We start from the raw sequence: 21,970 nt of genomic DNA on the forward strand, positions 1-21,970 counted from the left end.
GCATACCTCATTTCCTGCAGAACTGTGCAGAACTTCAACTAAAGCTGCTGTTAAACAGCTGGTTTAAAATGTATCCGAGTCACAGGAAACAGAGAAATGGCTTTGGTTGTTAGTCACACTTAGAATAGATTCTAGACACTGAATTTTTGAATTATGTCCTTTTAAAAGAACAAACCTTAGATTGCTTTAACATCACAGAACTGATAAAATCAGCTCACATGATGTTTGATTTGGAGAAAACACTTGGAAAGCAGATATTCTGCTAACCAACTGCAGTAGTTAAGATAAACGGGGCGACAGTTGCGTCGGATGTAGGAGTTTGCCCTGAAATCGAAGGGTTGACGGTTCAAGCCCTTGGGCAAGACACTTCACCTGCATTGTCTACTGATGGTGTACGGCAGCCCTGCTTCTGTCAGTGAGCCCCAGGGCAGCTGTGGCTACAATGTAGCTCCCCACCATCAGTGTGTGCGTGAATGGGTGAATGAATGTAGTGTAAAGCGCTTTGGTCAAGTCTCCTAACTTGAATAAAGGCGCTATATAAGTACATGCCATTTACCATTTACCATAAAAGATTCAGAAAGGGCTTATTTCTTGGACTCTTAAGATTAATTATTTACATTAGTTTGATGGGATATTCAATATTTTCTTTCTATTCTATTTCTTTTCTTAAATGCACTGGAATAATACCCACACCTCCACATTTGCTCTCTTTGTATGTTTATGACTATCCTTATTTTTGGTTGCCTTGACAATTAGAATAACTACTAAATTAGAATAATTATCTGTTTTGTTTCAAGGACAAGTCACCCCAGATCTGACCTGTAGGTCTTTTAGGTTTGGAAACAGGTCTAAAGTAAAGCACAGGAAAGTTAAAGTATTAAGAGTCATTTTAGCAGCTTTTTCACCAACGCTGATGCTAGCTAGCTAGCTAACAACCGTTAGTTCGGTTCTGGACTCACTGCTCAATCCTCGGCTTTGACTTCTTTATGAACTTCTTCAACTTATAAATTTTAAGATTTGATTTGATTATAAACCTATTTATAGTTCCATGTAAAATCAGAACAAATAAAGGAATTAGTATAAATTTTTATGATTGCATGAGCTAAACATCATGGTGATGCATGAAACTTTAAAGTTTCTCTTGATCATGAAGTCTATAAAGATAAACTTAACACATAATTTACAGTCAAAAGATGCAAGAGAATCTTTCTTTTGAAATGATCAACAAAAACATTAACAATGCTAGTGCCTTATTTGCCACAGTTGAGAGGTTAACGTACCGTCCTCTCATATTTTTTACTGAAGCAATATTAGAAAAAGCAGTCTGCACATCAATGCAATACATTTTTTGCTCTTTAAAATTTTCAATAATTTCGAATCCATCTACTTTCTTTGGATGGGGGGAGCCATGTGGGTAACGCATTGTTTCTCACTCAGGGCTCTCTGGTGGTCGTCGTGGGGAAGGTCGGCTGTGGGAAAAGCTCCTTGCTAGCCGCTATCACTGGAGAACTCAGGAGGTACTTTTTCTTTTCGTCCTCACAAAATGCGCTGAGAGTGCTTGGTGTGAACATGTCCACTCCGTTTCCATGTGAGTTTGTTTATTTATTTGTCCTCTCCTCTGCAGGCTTAGCGGAGTGCTCTATGTGGCCAACAGAGAGGCAGGCTTTGGTTTGGCCTCACAGGAGCCGTGGATCCAACATGCTTCAGTGCGAGACAACATCCTGTTTGGCAAAGATTACAGCGCGGCTCTCTACCAAGCTGTGATCGAGGCCTGCGCGCTCTCCGATGATCTCAGCGTACGGCGGTCTCATATGAATTCACAATAATGTTTTTGTTATGCTGAAAATTTTATGAAGGAAGCTCCTTTATGATAAATATGTTGCAGAGTGGAGAAGATTTCCTGATCATTGATATAAAAGCCTGGCTAAATAGTAACATTAAATAATATTTGTTTATATTATGGAGCTGAACTGGGGGCAATAAGTTTGTTGAAAAACATTATTTTTAGGGATGCACGATATAATCTGCCCCCTTTCGGTATCGGCCTGTATCGGCCTTAAAACTGAATATCGGACATCGGCCACCCCACCGATATTTAACCCGATATTTGATCAGCTTCTGAGTTTCTAAAGTCTAAAAAAAAAATAAAAAATACTACTTTTTCTTCTTCCTCAAAAACTTCTTTTTTTACAGACTTAAAAACTTCTAAAGGCGAGGGAAAAAATATTGATTCATTAAAATATCACAATATCTTCATATGCTGATATATTGCCATTTAAAAACACCATATCAATCTCTTTTACTGATGAAATATTGCTATATGTCATCGTTATGCTATGAAATCCCCCGAAAATTCACGAAATGTTGCCATATTTTTATATGTTGATATATTGACGCAGTATGGATCTATTTTACTAACAAAATCTCACAAGAATTTGCAAAATATCACGAGAGTTTGTAACAGAACGATGAAATTTCACGAGATTTTGAAAGTAAAATAGATCGATACCGCGTTTTTAAAAAACAATTTGATATCAGCATATGAAAATATATTTGAGTACATTATTTTTCAAAGTGTCAGAAATGGATAACAAAACTGCTAATTTCAATGACTACTTATTTTTGTCCAGCTTTAACATCAGTATCGATATCGGGTATCGGCTACATGAGTTTTAAAATATCGGTGTATCGGATATCGGCCAAAATCCCAATATTATTTTTATTTGTAATTTCCCAGTAAAAAATTATGGAAAATTGGAAAACTTTTTTGAAGCTAAAATAAATAGGTTTAAACCTGAAAAGAGGGCTTTAACCCCTCGAGCAGCCCCTTCTGTTTGTGGGCGGGCCTTAGATAATGTGGTCTGAAAAGATGAAGAAAATATTCACATTATTTTTCAAAACCGATCCTATAAACATACAACAAAGTATCATTGATGTTTTTTAAGATATGTCTAGTTCATGAACGAAGCATCTGGGATTATTTGGTTCAGGCACCTAAACTGTCCGTCATGATTCAACACCTCATATTATCTAAGCCCCGCCCCCAGGGGCCAGCACTTTAAAAACACGAAAATAAAATGGACTCTGGAAAAAGTTATAAACTTTTCTTTTCAGTTTTAAATCTTTCTGTTTCAAACTTCTTTTTTTTTAGTTTAAAAAATATGTTGTTCATTTTATTTGATTACTGTTGCAGGAAAATAACCCGTTTTATAAACTGAAGTTTGAAAAAAATTAATGCAATTCAGAAACTTTATAAAAGAAATTCAAATTTGTTGCTTCATACTTAAGCTTTTGGATACAGAATGAAGAAGAATCTGTTTCTCATTTGACTTTTTGTACCATCCATGCATTAATTCAAAATGTTTTTTATTTTAAGTACATTTCTAGAGGCGTCTGTGCTGCAATGTGGCTTTTAGATATTATCCAGCTCCATGGAATCGACTCATCAGTCATGGTTTCATCAGGAAACATAATCTGCTCTATGTTAATGGAATAATAGAAAAATAACTACTGAAAATTTTATGTTTTAGTATTTTATAATAATCTTAATTCATTAGAATCGCATGAATACTCAGAAAACTAAATGCAGCAAGAATTTGAAATTATTTTATGAGCCTAAATGTCAGAATTGATAAAACAAATAATTATTGGTGAAGGGAGAATTTGACCCAGAGCTGTTCTCAGGGTTTCAGTTGCTGTTTTTGTTCTTGCAGGTTTTACCAAACGGAGACAAAACAGAGGTGGGAGAAAATGGAGTGACTCTGAGTGGAGGACAGAAGGCCCGGCTGGCCCTGGCCCGAGCCGTTTACATGGTCCGTACTCTGCCATCCGTCACACAGAACAGACTTCATTTTCATAGTCAAACATCATGTTACTGCCACTGATGGGGAGACCGAAGCTTAAGAAACATTTTACAGCTACAGCTGGTATCAGGTGGTCATTTTCTCACTGTAAAAAAATCCAAATCTAGATAAGTCATTTTTTCTTAAAATAAGTGCATTTGTTCTTGGATTAAGGAGATAATAGAGACATTTTGCCAATGAAACAAGACAATTTGCATTTAAAATAAGAAAATGCAATTGCATTGTCTTATTTCAAGTGCATTTTATCTAAATATCTTGTTTTAAGAGTAAAAATACTCATTCCATTGGCAAACTACCTCATTAACCTACTCAAAATAAGGGTAAATACACTAATTTAAGAAACGTTTACTTATTTCTAGATCGTTTTTCCAGGAAACCAGGAACATAAACTGGATTAAATCTGTTCATTACTTTGGTTTTAGTATTTTCACAGCTGCAGATGTTCGTATGAAAACAAACTGGAGGAGAATTGGAAGTTAAGTTTAGTGATGCATAAAATAGAACAGCTAAAAATAAATGGCTAAATCTACGGTCAATAAAAATGCATAGGCGTTTGAATTTGTCAATAAACATAAATAAATGTAAGGTTTTTATTTGACACTTGTTCCCAAGTCATACATACACGTGCAATCAGATGGTTCGATGAGGAAACAAGTTTAGAAGTTATGAATTAAATTTACAATATTGCATAAATTACAAATACAAATCCCAAATTTACAAGTGCAAACCCACAACCCCGGTAAGATGTTACACTCCTTACCAGTGGGTGGCAGTAGTGCACCTGACGGATTTTCACAGAATGGCATTGAAAACAGAAGGAGCTAATATCATGAGAATCAGAATCAGAAATACTTTAATAATCCCAGAGGGAAATTACTTTTGTTACACGCTCTAGTTACAGTTTTACATGATATATACACACGTCCAACTATACAATATAATAACATAAAAAATAAGAATAAAAAGAGATCAAATATATATACACATATAGCTCTTCTGTACATATATCTGTATGTATATCTATGTATATGTAAAAACTAAATCCAAATAAAGTGAAAAGTCCAATATTCCTGCTTAAATGTTTTCAAAGCATGTGGAGTATAACGTTTGATCAACGGTTCCGTTTTTGTCTTCTTCCTCTTATTGTTTAAATGTGGATGGAGAAAAATCTCAAGGTTCATTACCGCCACCAGCTGGTGAGGAGTTTAGCAGCTTTAGCAGTAATTGTAGATTTGTACTTTTAAATTTGTGATTTGTTCTCGCAAATCTGTGATTCTTTCTTCTAGGTTTGCGATTTGTACTCTTAAATATGTGATTCGTTCTCATAAATTTGCAATTCTTACTTAGGGATTTGTGTTTTGTATTCATAGATTTGTGATTTTTATGAATATTTTTATTCTTACTCGTGGATTTGTGATTTGTAATCATAAATTTATGATTTTTTCCCCTAAATTTTCCATTTTTATTCATAAATTTGTGATTATTGTAAAATTATTATTAATTCTCTTAAATTTGTGATGGGTACTTATACATTTGTGATAATTACTTGTAAATTTTTGATTTTTACTTTAAGATTTAGGATTCTTATTCGTAGAACTGGGATACGTACTTTTAAAATTGTGATTGGTACTCCTAAATTTGTGAACTGTACTTGTAAATTTGTGATACTTACTTTTGTATTGATGCAAAGTTGCAACTCGGAGTTGTAACTTCTAAACTTTTGTTCTTACAGATAAAACATCTAATGTCACCTGTATGTATTTTTTGACAACAAGAAACAAACACAGGTCTTTAATGTATTCAAGTTAAATGACTTAAATATACAAATTCAGACACCTGCACATTTACTTTTGCTGATAATTATCTTTACCCATAAAAATCAGCATAGTTTTGTCAAAACTTAGAACAAGAGCTGCATTATGTTTGCAGAGCGTGCCAACACACCAGCAGAGAGCTAATGTTTGTCTAATGTTGTATTTGCTAAGAATGAGCTAGCTAGCTGCCCCAATCCTAGATTTACCCATTTTGTTGTTTTCTAAAGCAACACATCACACATATACAGTGTCTATATCTGTACTAATATATACGTTTCTTTTATTTCTAATTTCAGGAATTTTTACCACGTGTTCCATGGGTTGTGGCATGTTAACACTGAGACCTTTTTATGTCCGTTAGGATAAAGAGATCTACCTACTGGATGATCCACTGGCAGCTGTGGACACAGACGTGGCCGAACACCTCATGAAGAAATGCATCCTGGAGCTCCTCAGAGGGAAGACCAGGATCCTCTGCACCCACCGTATAGAATTTGTGGACAAGGCTGACATGGTGATCCTCATGGACAGTGGGACCATAGTTAAAACAGGTAACAGCACCAGTCTGTTTACATACAGGTAAAAATTAGGGATGCACGATATTGGGATTTTGGCCGATATCCGATATGCAGATATTTTAAAACTCATGTAGCCGATAACCGATATCGATACCGATGTTAAAGCTGGACATAAATAAGTAGTCATTGAAAATAGCAGTTTTGTTATCCATTTCTGACACTTTAAAAAATAATATACTCAAATATATTTTCATATGCTGATATCAAGTCTGTAAAAAAGAAGTTTTTGAGGAAGAAGAAATAGAATATTTTTTTTTTTTAAGACTTTAGAAACTCAGAAGCTCATCAAATATCGGGTTAAATATCGGTGGGGTGGCTGAGGTCCGACATTCAGTTTTAAGGCCGATACAGGCCGATACCGATAGGGGGCCGATTATATCGTGCATCCCTAGTAAAAACAGGTATTTAGTGGAAGCAAAAACAGTGTCTGAAACCAAAATGGAAATAGACGCTAATGATGATGTTAATGATGTTAAACGATTCTTTTTCCAGTGATACCAATATGTTTGCTAGGATTTTAAACTTGTCCCAACAGCTAAACTTCTGTTTTACAAAGGAATCTATTTTAAAAGGACATAGTCAGGTTTCATTGCTCAGCAAAAACACTGTTTGATCCTGATTAAATTTGTTATAATCACCAAGTGTCAATCATAATAGTGTTTAGATTCAGTCCTTTTTAACCCTAAAGCCGGGCATACACTGTGCGATTTTTTTTTCAATCGTTGCATGCAGCTATACCTCACACTGTACCCTGTGGGTTCTTCATATAGTGTGAGTTCACAGCTGACGATATATGTTCTCACAATGTGCGACCCGACGCCATGATGCAGTTGACCTGCTTACACTGTACGTCTAAAAACCACGCCGGACTCTACTCAGACTTGTCTATCCAGAAGCCAAACAAGAGGTCCGCTGTGCTCCGGGAGCTTGGTGTACAGGGTCAGGCTAGGAAAGGATTCCATTGGGTCTGGTTGGCTCTGTTCTTCGCAGTAAGTGCAGAGAAGGCTCCTTTCCTTGGCCGACAACTTTCCCCTCAGGAGGTCAAGCAAGCGCTGCACCAGCCTGGCGGACCGTACCCCCATCATGGAACCCATGTCTTCGATGTTGGAGCGGGACGGTCCGCGGTCTCTACCAGCTGCTTCACGGTTGTCATACTGGATCGGCGCAGCGCCTCCGGCAGCCCTGGTCCCGCACGGTCGCACACGTCCAGCCTCGACCCACAGATCAAGGGCTGTAGAAGAAGAAGAAGAGTTCTTGTTTGCGCATGCCCACTGAGGGATTTGCCCACAACAGTACACTGAAAATCAAACATGTTTGATTTTCTCCCGACCTCACGATTCCTGATCGGGAGGTGGTCGTGAGAGGCTGAGCGTCCCTGGTTACCACCTGTACCCTACACGATCAGGCTGAAAGTCCGCCCGATCGAAAATTTCTCGCACGAGTGGAAAGTCGGCCAGAAAAGGGCAAAACATCGTACAAAGTATGCCCGGCTTTAATAGAATTTCAGCACTGGGTGTGATGAGCTGACATAAAGAGAAGTGGCGCCATCTGCTGGCAGCATTTCAGAACAAAAAAAAAATCTACTCTACTTAATTTCATCAAGCCTTTTTTATTTAGTCAATCCTTTTCTTTTCAATTAGAGAATAGTTACACTGCTGTTTTAACATATTTCTGATAAGGGACGTCCGTTTCAAGGAGAGAGCAACAAGGAACCAACTGTTTAATTGCATCTTTAGTTTTCCTTTTGTTTAACAGGAACACCAGCGGAGATCCTCCCTTTGATACAGTCTGAGCCGCAAATTGGGAGAAGCAACCAGAAAGCAGGACCTAAAGGTAAGTTCTAAGAGTTCTAAGGGATTCAGTTCAGTTTTGGCTTGCTAAAAGGGAGTTGTTCCTCTCCACTGTCGCTACAAGCATGCTTAGTGTGAGGGATTGCCTACAAGTCAGTGAGTTGATGCAATCAATTTGATTGTATGAGCTGGTAGAATTGTAAAGTGCTTTGAGATGACATGTCGTAAATTGGTACTATATAAATAAACTCAATTTAGTTGCTAATAAATCCTACTTTGATCTTCTTCAGATCTCATTTCTCCTTTATTTCCTTGTTTGACTGCAGATGAGCCTCAGAGTGAGGAAGATCTTGGTTCCCTCCCTGATCTCTGTGCAGATGATGATCCTGATGTGTTGGGTGAAGAGCAGAAACGAGTGGGCGGACTGGCTTGGGGGGTGTATAAGACCTACTGGTTTGCTGTGGGTGGAGCGCTGGCTGCCTCCATCTTGATGTCGCTGCTTCTGATGCAAGGTTTGAAAAGCCCTGGGTAATCATCTGACAGGAATGGGTGTTCTGTGAAAATCAAAAATATGTTAAAATGGGATCCAGCCAGCCAATGGAAATAGCTGCGACTATCAATTAATGGCGTCACAGAAGCAGACTGAGCGAAAAACACGGTGATAAAAATGAACACAGAAACTAAAAGGGCTCAGTCCCATACTGGGATTTTACAACTTTCTATAGCAGTAGCTCACTCTGGTTACACACAAAAGCTTTTGGAGTAATTATTTTATTTTTACACTTTTTATTTTTACACTCCATTTGTTAGGAAACATCAGTGTTTGTATTTCAACCTTAAAAGGAGGTACGACGTTGCACATTTAAGCAATAATTAACACAGAAGTCATATTCCCAGCCGAGGTGTTAAGTTAAAGATCATCGTTAGTGTTCACTGCATCAGGAGCTAAAAAAGGTTGCATGAGTGGGTACTGCCAGCAGATGGCGACAGTGCACACCAAGCATTATCTCTGTGCAGAAATTCTCCTCCAGCTCAAAAACAACTAATTAAACACTATCAGGGCTAGATGTTTATTTCTTTAATTCACATAAATATGATTTTTAGTTTTTATAGACATAGCACGTGACTGGGTATAGAGTGAATTTTGTACCATTATTGTTACAATTAAAGAACATCTTTGACTAAAAAATGTTTTTTATAAAAATGTTTGAAAAAAAAGAATCCAGAAATGAAAATGACTGTAGTTAGACAGAGAAACAGCCTCAAAGCTAAGCTTTTAAACCCCTTTTTAAATCCATAAAATTTATATCAAAACCCTTCATCCTTTTTTTTTTTGGGAACATGTTATGCTACGTTCACACTGAACACAATTTCAGCAACAAAAAGGCTTACCCTTCTGCTGCTCCTGTGTTTGATAGCAGAGTGCGGCTTTTCTATTTATGCTTTGATAAATGGGTCAAATGTAGTTTTAATATATTTCAATGCAAGGCGTCCACCTCAAAACATAGTCTGTACAGCCATTTCTTTAAGATTAAAATACTGCCTTAAAATATTCACAGACGGAGCTGCTCAGCCCTCCACATACAGATGGTGCGTTGTCTCTGGGAGTCTCCAGCAGTAGCTGCCTCAGGCCGGGTCGCCTCCTGGGGATTTCCCCTACTGTTCATGGCGGCTGGAAGTAGATGTTAGCATTGAGGCGCTGCTTCGGCTGCTCAGATGCATAATGATGCAGCGCTCCTTCTGCTCTAGACAGCACATCTAGCAGAACGCATGACCTTTTGATGCTCCTTGATGCACCTCAATCATAAACTGCATGTAAAACGGCTGCTTCTGCAGTCCAAAGTGCGTCCGGTGTGAACGCAGCATTACACAGCTTGGTGATGATGTGGGGTACCACTGCTGCTCTTCTTTTTTTTAAACTTTTTTCTCTAATTCATCGAGTCAAATAAGAGACATTGTTTAGATTTGTAGGAAATTGGGACAGAAGTTAAAAAAACAAGTCTGCAAAACTGGAGATCTGGTTACACTACGTAAACACTACTCACCATAAGTGGGTTTGGAGCGCTCCCCTCCAGATCTTTAGAAACAGATTCTGAACGATGTTGGAGAAAAAACATGACCAATGTTGATTAGCAGCAGCACTTTGTGCTTTCATGTTTGCTCTACTTTCAGCCTCTAAGAACGTTTCTGACTGGTGGCTCTCCCATTGGATCTCTTCATTGAAAAACAACGGCTCCAGTTGTGCTAATGATTCCTCCTCGACTCATCTTCTTCCTCACCTGCTGCTTTTTTCACCCGGTCGCCTAACGTAAGTTAATCTGAAAAACACAAAATACTGAAAAATAAATCTGGAATGAAAGTTTAGATTCATTTTAGACAGGTTTGGAAATTAAAAAAAAAGTGTACACTGAGTAAAGATAATCATCCCATCCATCCATCCATCCATCCATCCATCCATCCATCCATCCATCCATCCATCCATCCATCCAGAAGTCCTCTGCTCTCTATGGAAGCTCTGCCTTCCACCAACACCACCAGGGACGTTCGGTTCTATCTGACAATCTACGGCTCCATCGCTGCCTCCAACACCGTGTTCACAGCCCTTCGAGCTTTCCTCTTTGCCTATGGCGTCATCTGTGCAGCCTCTGTCATCCACAACAGGCTTCTGGACCGGGTCCTCAAGGTACGTTATCGGAGCTCTCACTTCCCTCACACACAGCTGCCTGAACACATTTAGCGGAGCGGTGGTTCTAATGTCTGTAAACCAAGGCTGGTGGTTAGAGATCCAAGCTGGTTACTTGATGGCTGCTATTAGGAACCTCCGCTTTATTCAACATCTTTTATAAGCATACACACCGCTGTAGGTTTTTAACATTATGTCAACTACAAAGTTGTTTTAATTATAATAGACCAACATAGCCGTTAGTCTTATGGTGTAGAGTTGTTGAATAATAAGGAAAAGGGAAACAGTTTTACATTTTAAACCATTAAACTAGTAAATAAATACTTTATGTTTAATTGAATTTCAGTGGTTTGTCCCTTGATTACTACATATACATGTGCATATGTACATTTCTAAATTGTGTTTTACCTTTTAGTGGATCAGAGTCCAGACTTGATAGAGCAAAGAATTTGTAAAAAGAATTGAAATTAATTTAATCAGATCCATACATCCTCAAGCAGTTTGTAAACAGAACTTAGACTTAGACATTAAACTTTTATTTATTTTGTTATTTTGTAATCGTGAATGCATACAAAAATAAATTTTGTTTAGAACAGCTCTAGACAATTTAATTTTTTAAAGCGCAGCCTTGAAAACAGTAATAAATACACAAAAAAGATAGGAATGTAAACATATGACTGTATATTTATGGCCATGGCCGGTTCTAGATAGGGGCCAGCGGGGGCCAGTGCCCCTGTAGATCATGTCCTGGCCCCTGTTATGGCCCCTGTACTGAAGAAATAATACTTGGAATAGACATGGATCTATTTCATTCTTTTTCTTTACAAATTCTGTTTCACTAATTATTCAAAAAATAATAAAAAAAAAAATATATATATATATAAATATATATATATATATATATTTATTTAAAAAATAAATAAGGTGATAGCTTCAGTGGTATTGAGATACGATCCCAGTTTTCATCTGTTAAATGTTTTATTTTTTCATAACAAATAAAAAAAAATCCTTTAATTTTTTCAGATGACTTTAACAGTTTTTCTTGAGTTCTAATTCAATGTTTTTTTTTTAGGAAACAGTAGTTTTAACTTAATTTAAGTCAAAAAAACGTGTAAAATTCCTAAATTATAAATGTATATTGACCTCATTAAAAAAAATATTTTTTATTGAACCTAATTGAAAAGAAATCTCAACTCCATGCAGCTCTCCTAATATACCATACCATACCATACCATACCATACCAGCTTTATTTATAAAGCACTTTAAAACAACCACAGTTGATACAATATTATACGATATATTTTGCCCTGTTTTTTATTTCATGCTTTTCTGGGCCCCCATGAAAACACGCTGCCCCCCTCCTGGCCCCCTGGTACATTTGGTTATTGTCAGAATTCAGTCAGAATTCTGACTTTTTTTCCCATGTTAAACTGAAATAAAATTTAAAAATCAGTTAACTTTTTTTTTTTTCAGTGGCCCTAATCATCTTCCGTATATTACTGCTATGTTTTTGGTTGAAAATACATGGTCAATTTGTTAAGCATTGTAAGTGTAAGAGCAAATTTGAGACAAATTCATTTATAGTTTTAAAAAGGGTTAAAATACAAGATTGATAATTTTGTTTTTTGTTAAGATTATAATTTAAGTTTAAAAACTCTAATATTAAAAGCATAGAATATCAAAATGCAATTTGAAATGCATAGTTTTGGGCTTCCTACATGCTGTAATTTTATACGTGTATTTTTTGTTTGCTTTTACGTACTGTACGTAAGGACTGAAGGAAAAACAGATATGCTGGAAGCAACACAGTTTTTGACCGAGTTTATTTTACACGAATGTGGATGTTCTCTTTTTTTTGTTTTCTTTTAATAAACATCACAAGTTGAAGAACATTATCTGGAATTGCTCACGTTTCAATACTAGTTGCTAGACTGTTTTTCCATGCGGTACAGAAGAAACTAAAGGAGCTGGAGTGCCGCTAGAGTAAGGGATGCTAATTCTTTTGAACCCATTGTATTGTGAACTGATATGCAGGAGTTTAGGTGAAATCCATTCTTCTTAAAGGTCTTCCTTGTAGTTGTCATCACCTGTCCTGCTTATGTTTCTGTTTTCACTGAATTATAGGACCCTATAGGTTTAGCAACAGGAAGCTTGAACTTCTTGTATACAGTGAACCCTCGCTATAACGCGCTTCACTTTTCACGGTCTCGCTGCTTCACGGATTTGCATCATGCATTGTTAAACTTTATTGTCGAACATAATCGATGGTGGCATGTCGGTTTATAAGGATCTTTTGGCTCAGAAGAAAAAAGGGCGACAACAACTACCGATAGCTATTTTCTTCTCTCCAAAAAACACACCTGTACCGCAGGCTTTTGAAGAAAAAAACGCCACAGAGCAATCAGGATGCAGCGGCTCCATCAAACAGCAGTGAAATACTGTACTGAACACATCAGTCACTCTTTGTCATACTGTACTTTGTATTTTTTTCATAATCATTTTTCAATTTCTCCCGTTCCAATCCGTCACGGCGGGGCGGTGCTGATCCCCGCAATATTAACCCTTCAGTTCGTATTGATGATTAAAATTATTACTTATTTATTTATAACTATAATATTTTACAGTACAGTACAGTAGTTATTTAAAAAAAAACAAAAAACAGCAACAAACGTTTATACTGTACTTTTATTAGTTAAATAAATGCTTGGGCCTGTAAAAAGTTTTTGTTCCTTGATTTAAATGTTTTATGGAGTAATTCATTGTATAATAATAGTAAAAAAATAAAGGTTTCTCCGCTTATCGCGGGTTCTTTTTGGAACGTAACCCCCGCGATAAACGAGGGTTTACTGTAAAGATAAACATTCTTGGTATATTAAAGTTAACATTGGCATTATTAAAATAACGCCTGTCTGTGTCGTTTCCCAGGCAACAGTGACCTTCTTTGACATCACCCCTTTGGGCCGCATACTCAACCGTTTCTCCTCAGACCTGTACAGCGTGGACGACAGCTTACCGTTCATCCTGAACATCCTGCTAGCCAACATCTTCGGTCTGCTGGGCATGCTGGTGGTGATAAGCTACGGCCTGCCGTGGGTGCTGGTGCCTCTGCTCCCCCTGGCTCTGCTCTACCACCAGACGCAACGCTTCTACAGACACAGCTCCCGGGAGCTGAAGCGCCTGTGCAGCCTCACCCTGTCGCCTATCTACTCTCACTTCTCAGAGACCATTGCTGGGCTGGGAACCATCAGGGCGAGTTGTAGCTCTGCCAGGTAGGAGGCCTGAAGTTACACATGCTAAAAGTCTTAGTAAAGTTGCAACTGTAAGTGGTCTTTACTTTTGTTGGATTCAGAAAATGTAGGTTTGCAAATAAATAGAAATTGAGTCTACACAGGAAAGAGATTCAAGCAGCTTCTGCAGGAGCGGAAGGAAAAGCCCAACCCAACTTCAAGCTTTCCTTCTCCGAATCCCCTCCTACAGCCGTCTTTTATTAACAGAACATAACACTTGGTTACAAAACAGTATTTGTTCTGACAGAACAATTGATCAGTTCATGAAGACAGAATGCTCCATCAGAATGACAAGGCAGGATGGTCTCCTGACTGAATCATGAGACGGGAGTGGAGCATCCCCTTGCAAAAACGTTTCATAAGCACACATTAATTTTATAATCATAATTGAATAAACATGACAACTTTACTCATATATTAACCACAGCATCACGATAGAGTAAAAGCTAATTACTAATAGCTATGGCTAATTGAATGATTAGCTTTTCCAAACATGATTGTTGAGTTCGAATTCAGCGCCTACGTCCTTCGAAGGCCAGATTCGTTGGCCGATTACAGGCGCGGTATTGAGGTCTGTTCGGATGGCAAAACTCTTTGTTATGCGGTCGAGAAATGCATCCTTCTTTTGCCCGTTCTGAAGGACTGCTCCGGTGTTTCCTATGTAGCCTTGGGTATTCCCTGATTCATTGTGAGTCCATTGAAGCCGGCTGCTCCGTGCTCAGAGGAAAAAGGTTCTTGGTACTAAACAGTGGCGAATATTGGAAGTACAGTTTTATATACTACAAGTATGTGAATAGTTCCATCTAAAACTAATGAAAATAGTTATTTTCATTGAGTCAGAAATATGTGGGTAATGTTTGATTTATTGAAATGTTTTTATCTGTGCCTGTGTAAATGGGTTTGGCTGACATTTAAGGACAGATTCTAATATATCTGCAGTGTAGGGGATTATAAATTTGATACGATGCAGCTGTTGCCCAGAACAGCATTGAGAAGTTCGGTATAAATCTTTTTGTGTTTTAACTCTCATGGTTGATAGGTTGACAGAGCATACGGCGGTAAAAGCCGATGAAGGCTAGATCTGTTTGGATTCACAGCCAAAACTCTCCCGGTCTCCTTATTGTCACAGACCTTAAAGGATCCAGTCCAGATAGATCAGCTCCATGGAGGACACAGCCTCTGAAATCGAACAAACCCAATGTATCCATATGTCCTTAATAGCTCAGCTAAGCCTCCTTGCTGCTTCCACAGTATCTGGTCTCACAGCTTCTTCTCCACTGTGGCATTGTCTGTGACTTTTCGTTCTAAACGAGAAAATGAAACAGACTGATTTCCCTCGTTTCAGGTTCAGGGAGGAGAACTCCAAACGCCTGGAGCAGAACCAGCGCTGCCTGTTCGTCAGCAACGCCGCCATGCAGTGGCTGGACATCCGCCTGCAGCTGATTGGTGTTGCTGTGGTGACAGGGCTCGGGGTGATAGCTGTCATCCAGCAGCAGTATGGCGTTGTGGACCCAGGTGGGACAGTGTGTGAAAGCAGCGATTGTCTCCCAGTAGATGTGCTATCCAGAATGGCACTGTATGTGACGGTCCTTGTCGTTCTGCTCAGGTCTGTTGGGTTTGTCCCTGTCTTACGCTCTGTCCATCACACAACTGCTGTCTGGGCTCATATTCAGCTTCACACAGACTGAAATGCAGATGGTTAGTGTGGAGCGAACAGAGGAATACTCAACTGAATTGCCAACTGAGCCTCAGGAGCTCAATGTGCAGGTAAGACCTAAAAACAAATCAGCTTCGCAATTGGAACAGGTTTTTAATCCTTTGCTATTTCTCTTCGACTTTGTTGTTTTGGTACACCAGCTGCCCGCTGCATGGCCTGAACGAGGCTCCTTGGAGTTCTGCGATGTGGTTCTGGCCTACAGGGAAGGTCTTCCTAACGCCTTGGATGGTGTGAGCCTGACGGTGAGACCTGGGGAGAAGATAGGCATCGTGGGACGGACAGGCTCCGGAAAATCCACCATGTTTCTGGCCCTGTTTCGTATGGTGGAACTCAACCAGGGGCAGATCCTCCTGGATCAGCTGGATATCAGCACTGTTGGCGTTGCTCAGCTAAGGTACAGGCAGGCAGAAGTGTTTTTTTATGAAACTCTTGTGTGATACAAGCTGTCTTTAGCTCTTTGTCACCTGTGTCGGTTCTGTGGCCTCTGCAGGTCAAGGCTGGCCATTATTCCTCAAGACCCCTTCCTGTTCAGTGGGACCGTCAGGGATAATCTGGACCCTTGTAAGAGACACCTGGACCAGCAGCTGCTAGAGGTTCTGGATCAGTGCCACCTGAGCTCCGTGGTCAGCAGGATGGGTGGGTGTTACTGAGGATGATCGAAAGAGGAGACAGAAAATAAGGAATGATCAGAACAGCCATGCAGAATAGAGACTGGCATTTTTTCGGGAGTCCCACGGGTCACGGGATTCCCGTGGGATGGGAGTCAGTATTAGTAACGATCACGTGATTGGGACGGTACAGGATTAAACATTGACGGGAGCGGGAGCAAAGCAATAGTAACTAAAAAAAACTAGGATTGATGCCAAAAAATTAAATCAAATAGAAAGAAAAAACATCCAGTACTGGCTCCGCCATTTTGTAGTTTTTTTCCTTGAAGCCTACGCTATAATGCGAGTCAAAAAAAACTACACGACCCAAAAACCAACAGTGCTTCCGCTCTGAGTTTTTCACCCGCGCTCAAAAACAACAATGGAGGGACCAACAGTTACTACAGTTAGAAACAGGAACTTAACTGACCCTTCATAGAAATTCAGATTCAATGTATTGGCAGAAATCTTATTGAAGACAACAAGAATGGGAGTGGTGCAGGAGCGGGAGTCATTCCGAATGGGAGTGGGATGGGGGTGGGACGGGACAGGATTTAGATTTCTACTCTGGCCCGGGATCGGGACGGGACACAATTTTTTTCTGTGGGAGTGGGACGGGACAGGAGTGAAAATCCACTCCCGTGTCAGTCTCTAATGCAGACTGACCGAGGTGACGACAGCTGTAAGATCTCCCCGACTGGAAAAAAACAAAAAATAGCTTTACAGCAGTGAAGCTTTCTCATTGAATACTAGGGAGGCTAAACCTCAGCTGTAAATTCTTGGTAAAATATACATTGTGACTTCATAAATGTAGTCATTAAACCTGCTTTAAATATGAGCTGAAATGTGCCTGATTTCATGCGTATGGACTCAGCCTGTCAGCCTCTATGAGAAATCTCTGTTGACGTTTGAGCCTCCGTCTGTTGAAGTAAGCAGTGAGAAAGTAGAGCCCTGATTTAATTACATCCAAATACGTCACTTCCAATGATGCCAAACCTCTTAGGGGGTCTATGGAGCAGGGGCGGGCCATGTAGCTGGCTGCTCGATGCTGATTGGCTAACATACTGAAAGATATTTGACTGACAATGACCAGACAGCGAGGAGCTTTTCCTCATGAGTCCAGAGGGAAAGTGACCATTCAGTCAGAGCAGTCATCTTGTGCTGAACTCTTGCTGTGGTTTCAGAAGTTCATTATTTCAGACCGCTTAATAATTTATTTTCCCACATTGTAGTGATGTGTTTCAACATTTGTTAATGCAGTACGTGATGTTTGGATTAAATTAACACCATTAAGCCTCCCCTGTTTCAAAGAGCAGTAGCCGCATCACTAAAGTATATGACACCTGAGTCATTTAATGAGGTATATTGCCTGATCAACAAACCTTAAAGTAAAAACAAGCTTTTTTCCCCACATCAAGTCAGTAAAGTTATTTTAAAGAAGCAGCAAACAATCTTTTCAGAGACAGGGGAGAATAATAATTGATGCAGTAGGGGTGAAAATCACAACCATCATGGCGAATCGATTCAGTATCAATTTCCTGACCCAACCATTCGATTATTTTCGATACTCAAGAATACACCACCATACGATTCGATTAATTGGTAAATTTTTTTTTTTACCTTACAGGCTAGACAATGTTCCTAATTTGAAAAGTCAATGAAAGCTGTAATATTGTTATGCATTTTATGTGAGAAACAGCAACAAATAACAGAAGTAGCAAAGTTGTACTCCACCTAGGCCTATGAAAACCTCATTCACTGAAAAATAATAATGCCTCTGTGTTTACGTGAGTTTACATGCAAGCGGACAGCGGGTCATGGCTAAAGGAAGTGAGGCAGGAGGCCAAAATAGGTTTAGCGCCACCGCAGGGAGTCAGAATTACATCCAGGAGCAAATGGATAAAAATAAACATGGATCAATACTCTTGCTGACGTGTCGATGCATCGGATCGTCAGCTGTTAGATCGATACAAAACAATTATTATTTACACCCCTATGACACTTTCATGCTGGCGAGTTAACATGATTAGCCTTCATTTTCTACTCACCCCCATGCTGAACAACACTCTGGAGTACTTTTTTCATATCTCAAATGCATCTGGAGATCTGGGAGGCTTCTTGCTGTCTGCTGACATTCAAATAATGGAGGTCCATGGCACCCGAGGCAGAAAGGTCCATAAAAGTCCACAAAAAACGTTTCAATATTCCTCCATACTGCTCGTCCAATGTATTCCAAGTGTCCTGAGTGGGTAGCATCCAGAATTTACTCGAAACGAAGTCATTTAGAATGTTTTTAGAGCATAAACAGTAGTGTATAGGATTTCCTGAAAGCGCGTTCACGGCGCTACGGAAACCGCGGCAGACCAAACCCGACGAAAGTGCGCATTCAGCTCAGCAAAGAACTCATGCTCCTCCTCAACACTGAAGTCCTCAGACATTTTTCTTTCGTTGTTTCTTTCTTTGCACAGGTAAACAGCACATTTCTTCTTATACGCTTGCATTATCGGCAGAGCAGACGCTGAATGCGCACTTTCATCTGGTTTGGTCTGCCGGCTTCCGTAGCGTCATGAACGCGCTGGTGCGCGCTTTTAGGAAATCCTATACACTACTGTTTATGCTCTAAAAGCATTCTAAATGACTTCGTTTCGAGTAAATTCTGGATGCTACCCACTCAGGACACTTGGAATACATTGGACGAGCAGTATGGAGGAATATTGACACGTTTTTTGTGGACTTTTATGGACCTTTCTGCCTCGGGCGCCATGGACCTCCATTATTTGAATGTCAGCAGACAGCAAGAAGCCTCCCAGATCTCCAGATGCATTTGAGATATCAAAAAAGTACTCCAGAGTGTTGTTCAGCATGGGGGTGAGTAGAAAATGAAGGCTAATCATATTTTGGGTGTACTATTCCTTTAATGTAGAAAACAGAGGAGAGGAGAGAATTTTTTTTTTTTATAATCAGGCTGTGGATCAATATTTAAAGCCCACTCATTACCTTGCCTTTTATATATATTATTTCCACACCCCAGTAATTAATTAAGCAACGCCAGCTTTTTCAAAGCAAACAATGTTGTTATTGTGAAGACTGCTGAACTGTTTGTCATTTCACCATGAATGGCCATTTTGAACTTCCATTGAGCAAGAAGTGTGAGGATGTACTTACTTCTGTTGTCAATAGGGGTGTAAATAATAATCGTTTTGTATCGATGTATCAACCAACAGCCGACGATCCGATGCATCGATATGTCCGCAAGATAATCGATTCATGTTTTTTTTTCCTCAGGTCTATTTTTATCTATTTGCTCCTGGGCGTAATTCTCCCTCCCGTGCTGCGGTGGCGCTAGACCCATTTTGCCCTCCTACATCGCTTCCTGGTTATACTCTTACAGCAGTGTGTTTCAGTAAGCTTGACACAGACATTTTTGATTTATGCTCAATATTGAAGTGTGGTCTGTGCTACACGCTGTGGGTCTAGATACGGCCGAGGCGGCGAGGAAGTGGGGGTGAGTTTAGTCCGACAACGGAGCGACATGAGGGCCAAAAAGAGCGGAGATCCAGGTGGAAAAAGGGTCCCAGCATTCTCGCGCACCTCGCTCTTCTAGCGGGTCAAACTTCACGAGTTGTTTTTTTGTAATTTCGGTCATAAAAACAAAACAAGCCGGCCTCCTGTCTGCGGCACTGTTTGGGGTCAGCTACAATTTGGGAGAGGAGCAGCGGAGCGTCGGTGGAGGGGGCGGGGACGTCTGGAGCCGAGGTATTGAACTGCACTCATTGCATTGATTTTGTGCAGTATTTTTTGATGCAAGGCCTTCAGAATCTATAATGCAGGGGTACAACTTTTCTACTTCTGTGATTTTCTGTTGTGCATAAATGCATAACGATGTTACAGCTTTCATTGGTTAATTTCAAATTTGAAACATTGTCTAAAAAAAAAAAAAATGAACCAATTAATCGAATCGAATCGTATCGTGGTGTATTCTTGAGTATCGAAAATAATCGAATGGTTGGGTCAGGAAATCGATAGAGAATCGAATCGCCATGATGGGTGTGATTTACACCCCTAGTTGTCAATGGGTTTGGACATTAATGACTGTGAAGGCAGAGACTTTAACATAGTTCTACAAGCTGTCCAGGGACCACTTCACTTTGTGTCAAATTAAATTTTTTGTCCCATAAAAAAGACAGAGCAAATTTGTGGAAAAATCTGGGGGGTGTATTCACTTGTATGCTTTCTGTGTGTGGACATCAGGGGGCCTGGAGGCTGAGGTTGGAGAACGAGGAAAGTTCTTCTCAGCGGGACAGAGGCAGCTGCTGTGTTTAGCCAGAGCTCTGTTAACTCAGTCCAAGGTGAGTCTCTCATCAACTCATTTAACAGTAAACACAAGACATGCAGCATCTGCTCAACATCTGCCGAATGCTGCTTCCCATCGCGTTCATTTTCAAAAAACCTAAGAGAACCCATACGGGATTATTAATATTGGTGATGGAACGTTTCTATTCGTGCAGTGTGTTTTCTGTCAGCCTTTGTTTAATGGCAGATGCAATGAAGAGACTGCTTTACTTAATTTGATGTGATGAGTGGGAATAAAAGGATACATCATGTTTTCAAGTGAGAAAATGCCCCTCTAAATAACATCCTCCAACACTCTTGCATTTTCTGCTGCTGTTTTTAGTGGCAGGAATTAATTATAAATTGTTTTTAAGGTGGTAAAAATCTCCTAGTACTAATGTAAAAATATATATATTTTTTGTTGGCAAGTTTTAACATTTTAATTTAATGTAGGAATTAATTAGGCCTGAGCAAGTTGAATGTATTTCGAATTTTTATCATTATTCCATCAAATTCATTGCATTTTTTTTTTTTTTTGTTCTGGGAATTCCACCAAATAATTTAAGTAAAGAAGAGCGATACTTATTTGATTTCCTTGTTGTCGTAGCCAAAAAAATGATAACAATATGTTGGTATAAACCCTCACCCCCTACTGTAAATCAATGGAAAGAGAAACTAGTGAATGTTTATACGATGGAGAAAATAACAGCAAAATTAAACTTGTCCACTGGTCTATTTGAGAAAAGATTGAACCCTTTGAAGACATATTTCCAGTTAATATGGTAGTAAGATAAGCATAAACACACATCTCTGTTATGATAAAAATAAAAGTCACTAGAGAAAGATCTTGTCTTTGTCTCATCCTCCAAGTAAAAAAAAAAAAAAATAAATAAATATATGATAATGATAAAGAAGAAAAAGAAAAAGGAAAAAAACATGGATCTTCAGCTTGCCGACATGTTTGGTTGTTGTTACCCAATTTTTTGTATGGTTTTATTGAAATTGTTGTTTCTGGCTTATTGTATGAATCATTGATTTTGAATATTGATCTGATAAAATAAAGTCTTTGTTAAAAAAAAAAAAAAATTATTGCGTTTTTGAGGCTTTAACAAACTCATAAAACCTCACCAATTTTAGCAGGACCGGTAGAAAAACTATGTGAATTGAAGCAAAGGCTGTCAGCTGGATATCAGTGCTGTACGTCCAATTGTTCTGTCAGAGGGGCCTACTATGTCCAGCATTTTATGGGCATAAGGCA

The 21,970-nt window shown here is 39.1% G+C and overlaps 1 protein-coding gene across 1 annotated transcript in view; it reads left to right on the forward strand.

The window, feature by feature from the left end:
• abcc10 (ATP-binding cassette, sub-family C (CFTR/MRP), member 10) overlaps positions 1-21,970 on the forward strand; it is a 36,104-nt gene that overhangs the window by 10,357 nt on the left and 3,777 nt on the right. Inside the window, exons 7-19 of the mRNA XM_038288233.1 lie at positions 1,438-1,517; positions 1,625-1,796; positions 3,714-3,812; positions 6,039-6,228; positions 8,011-8,088; positions 8,372-8,557; positions 10,218-10,353; positions 10,536-10,728; positions 13,655-13,998; positions 15,362-15,531; positions 15,623-16,127; positions 16,224-16,369; positions 20,632-20,729. Coding sequence (XP_038144161.1) covers positions 1,438-1,517; positions 1,625-1,796; positions 3,714-3,812; positions 6,039-6,228; positions 8,011-8,088; positions 8,372-8,557; positions 10,218-10,353; positions 10,536-10,728; positions 13,655-13,998; positions 15,362-15,531; positions 15,623-16,127; positions 16,224-16,369; positions 20,632-20,729 — 2,397 coding nt within the window. The remainder of the gene's footprint in view (positions 1-1,437; positions 1,518-1,624; positions 1,797-3,713; positions 3,813-6,038; positions 6,229-8,010; positions 8,089-8,371; positions 8,558-10,217; positions 10,354-10,535; positions 10,729-13,654; positions 13,999-15,361; positions 15,532-15,622; positions 16,128-16,223; positions 16,370-20,631; positions 20,730-21,970) is intronic.

The sequence above is a fragment of the Cyprinodon tularosa genome, unplaced genomic scaffold (assembly GCF_016077235.1).
Source record: "Cyprinodon tularosa strain WSP-4 unplaced genomic scaffold, ASM1607723v1 ctg25, whole genome shotgun sequence".
NCBI classification, from domain to species: Eukaryota; Metazoa; Chordata; class Actinopteri; order Cyprinodontiformes; family Cyprinodontidae; genus Cyprinodon; species Cyprinodon tularosa.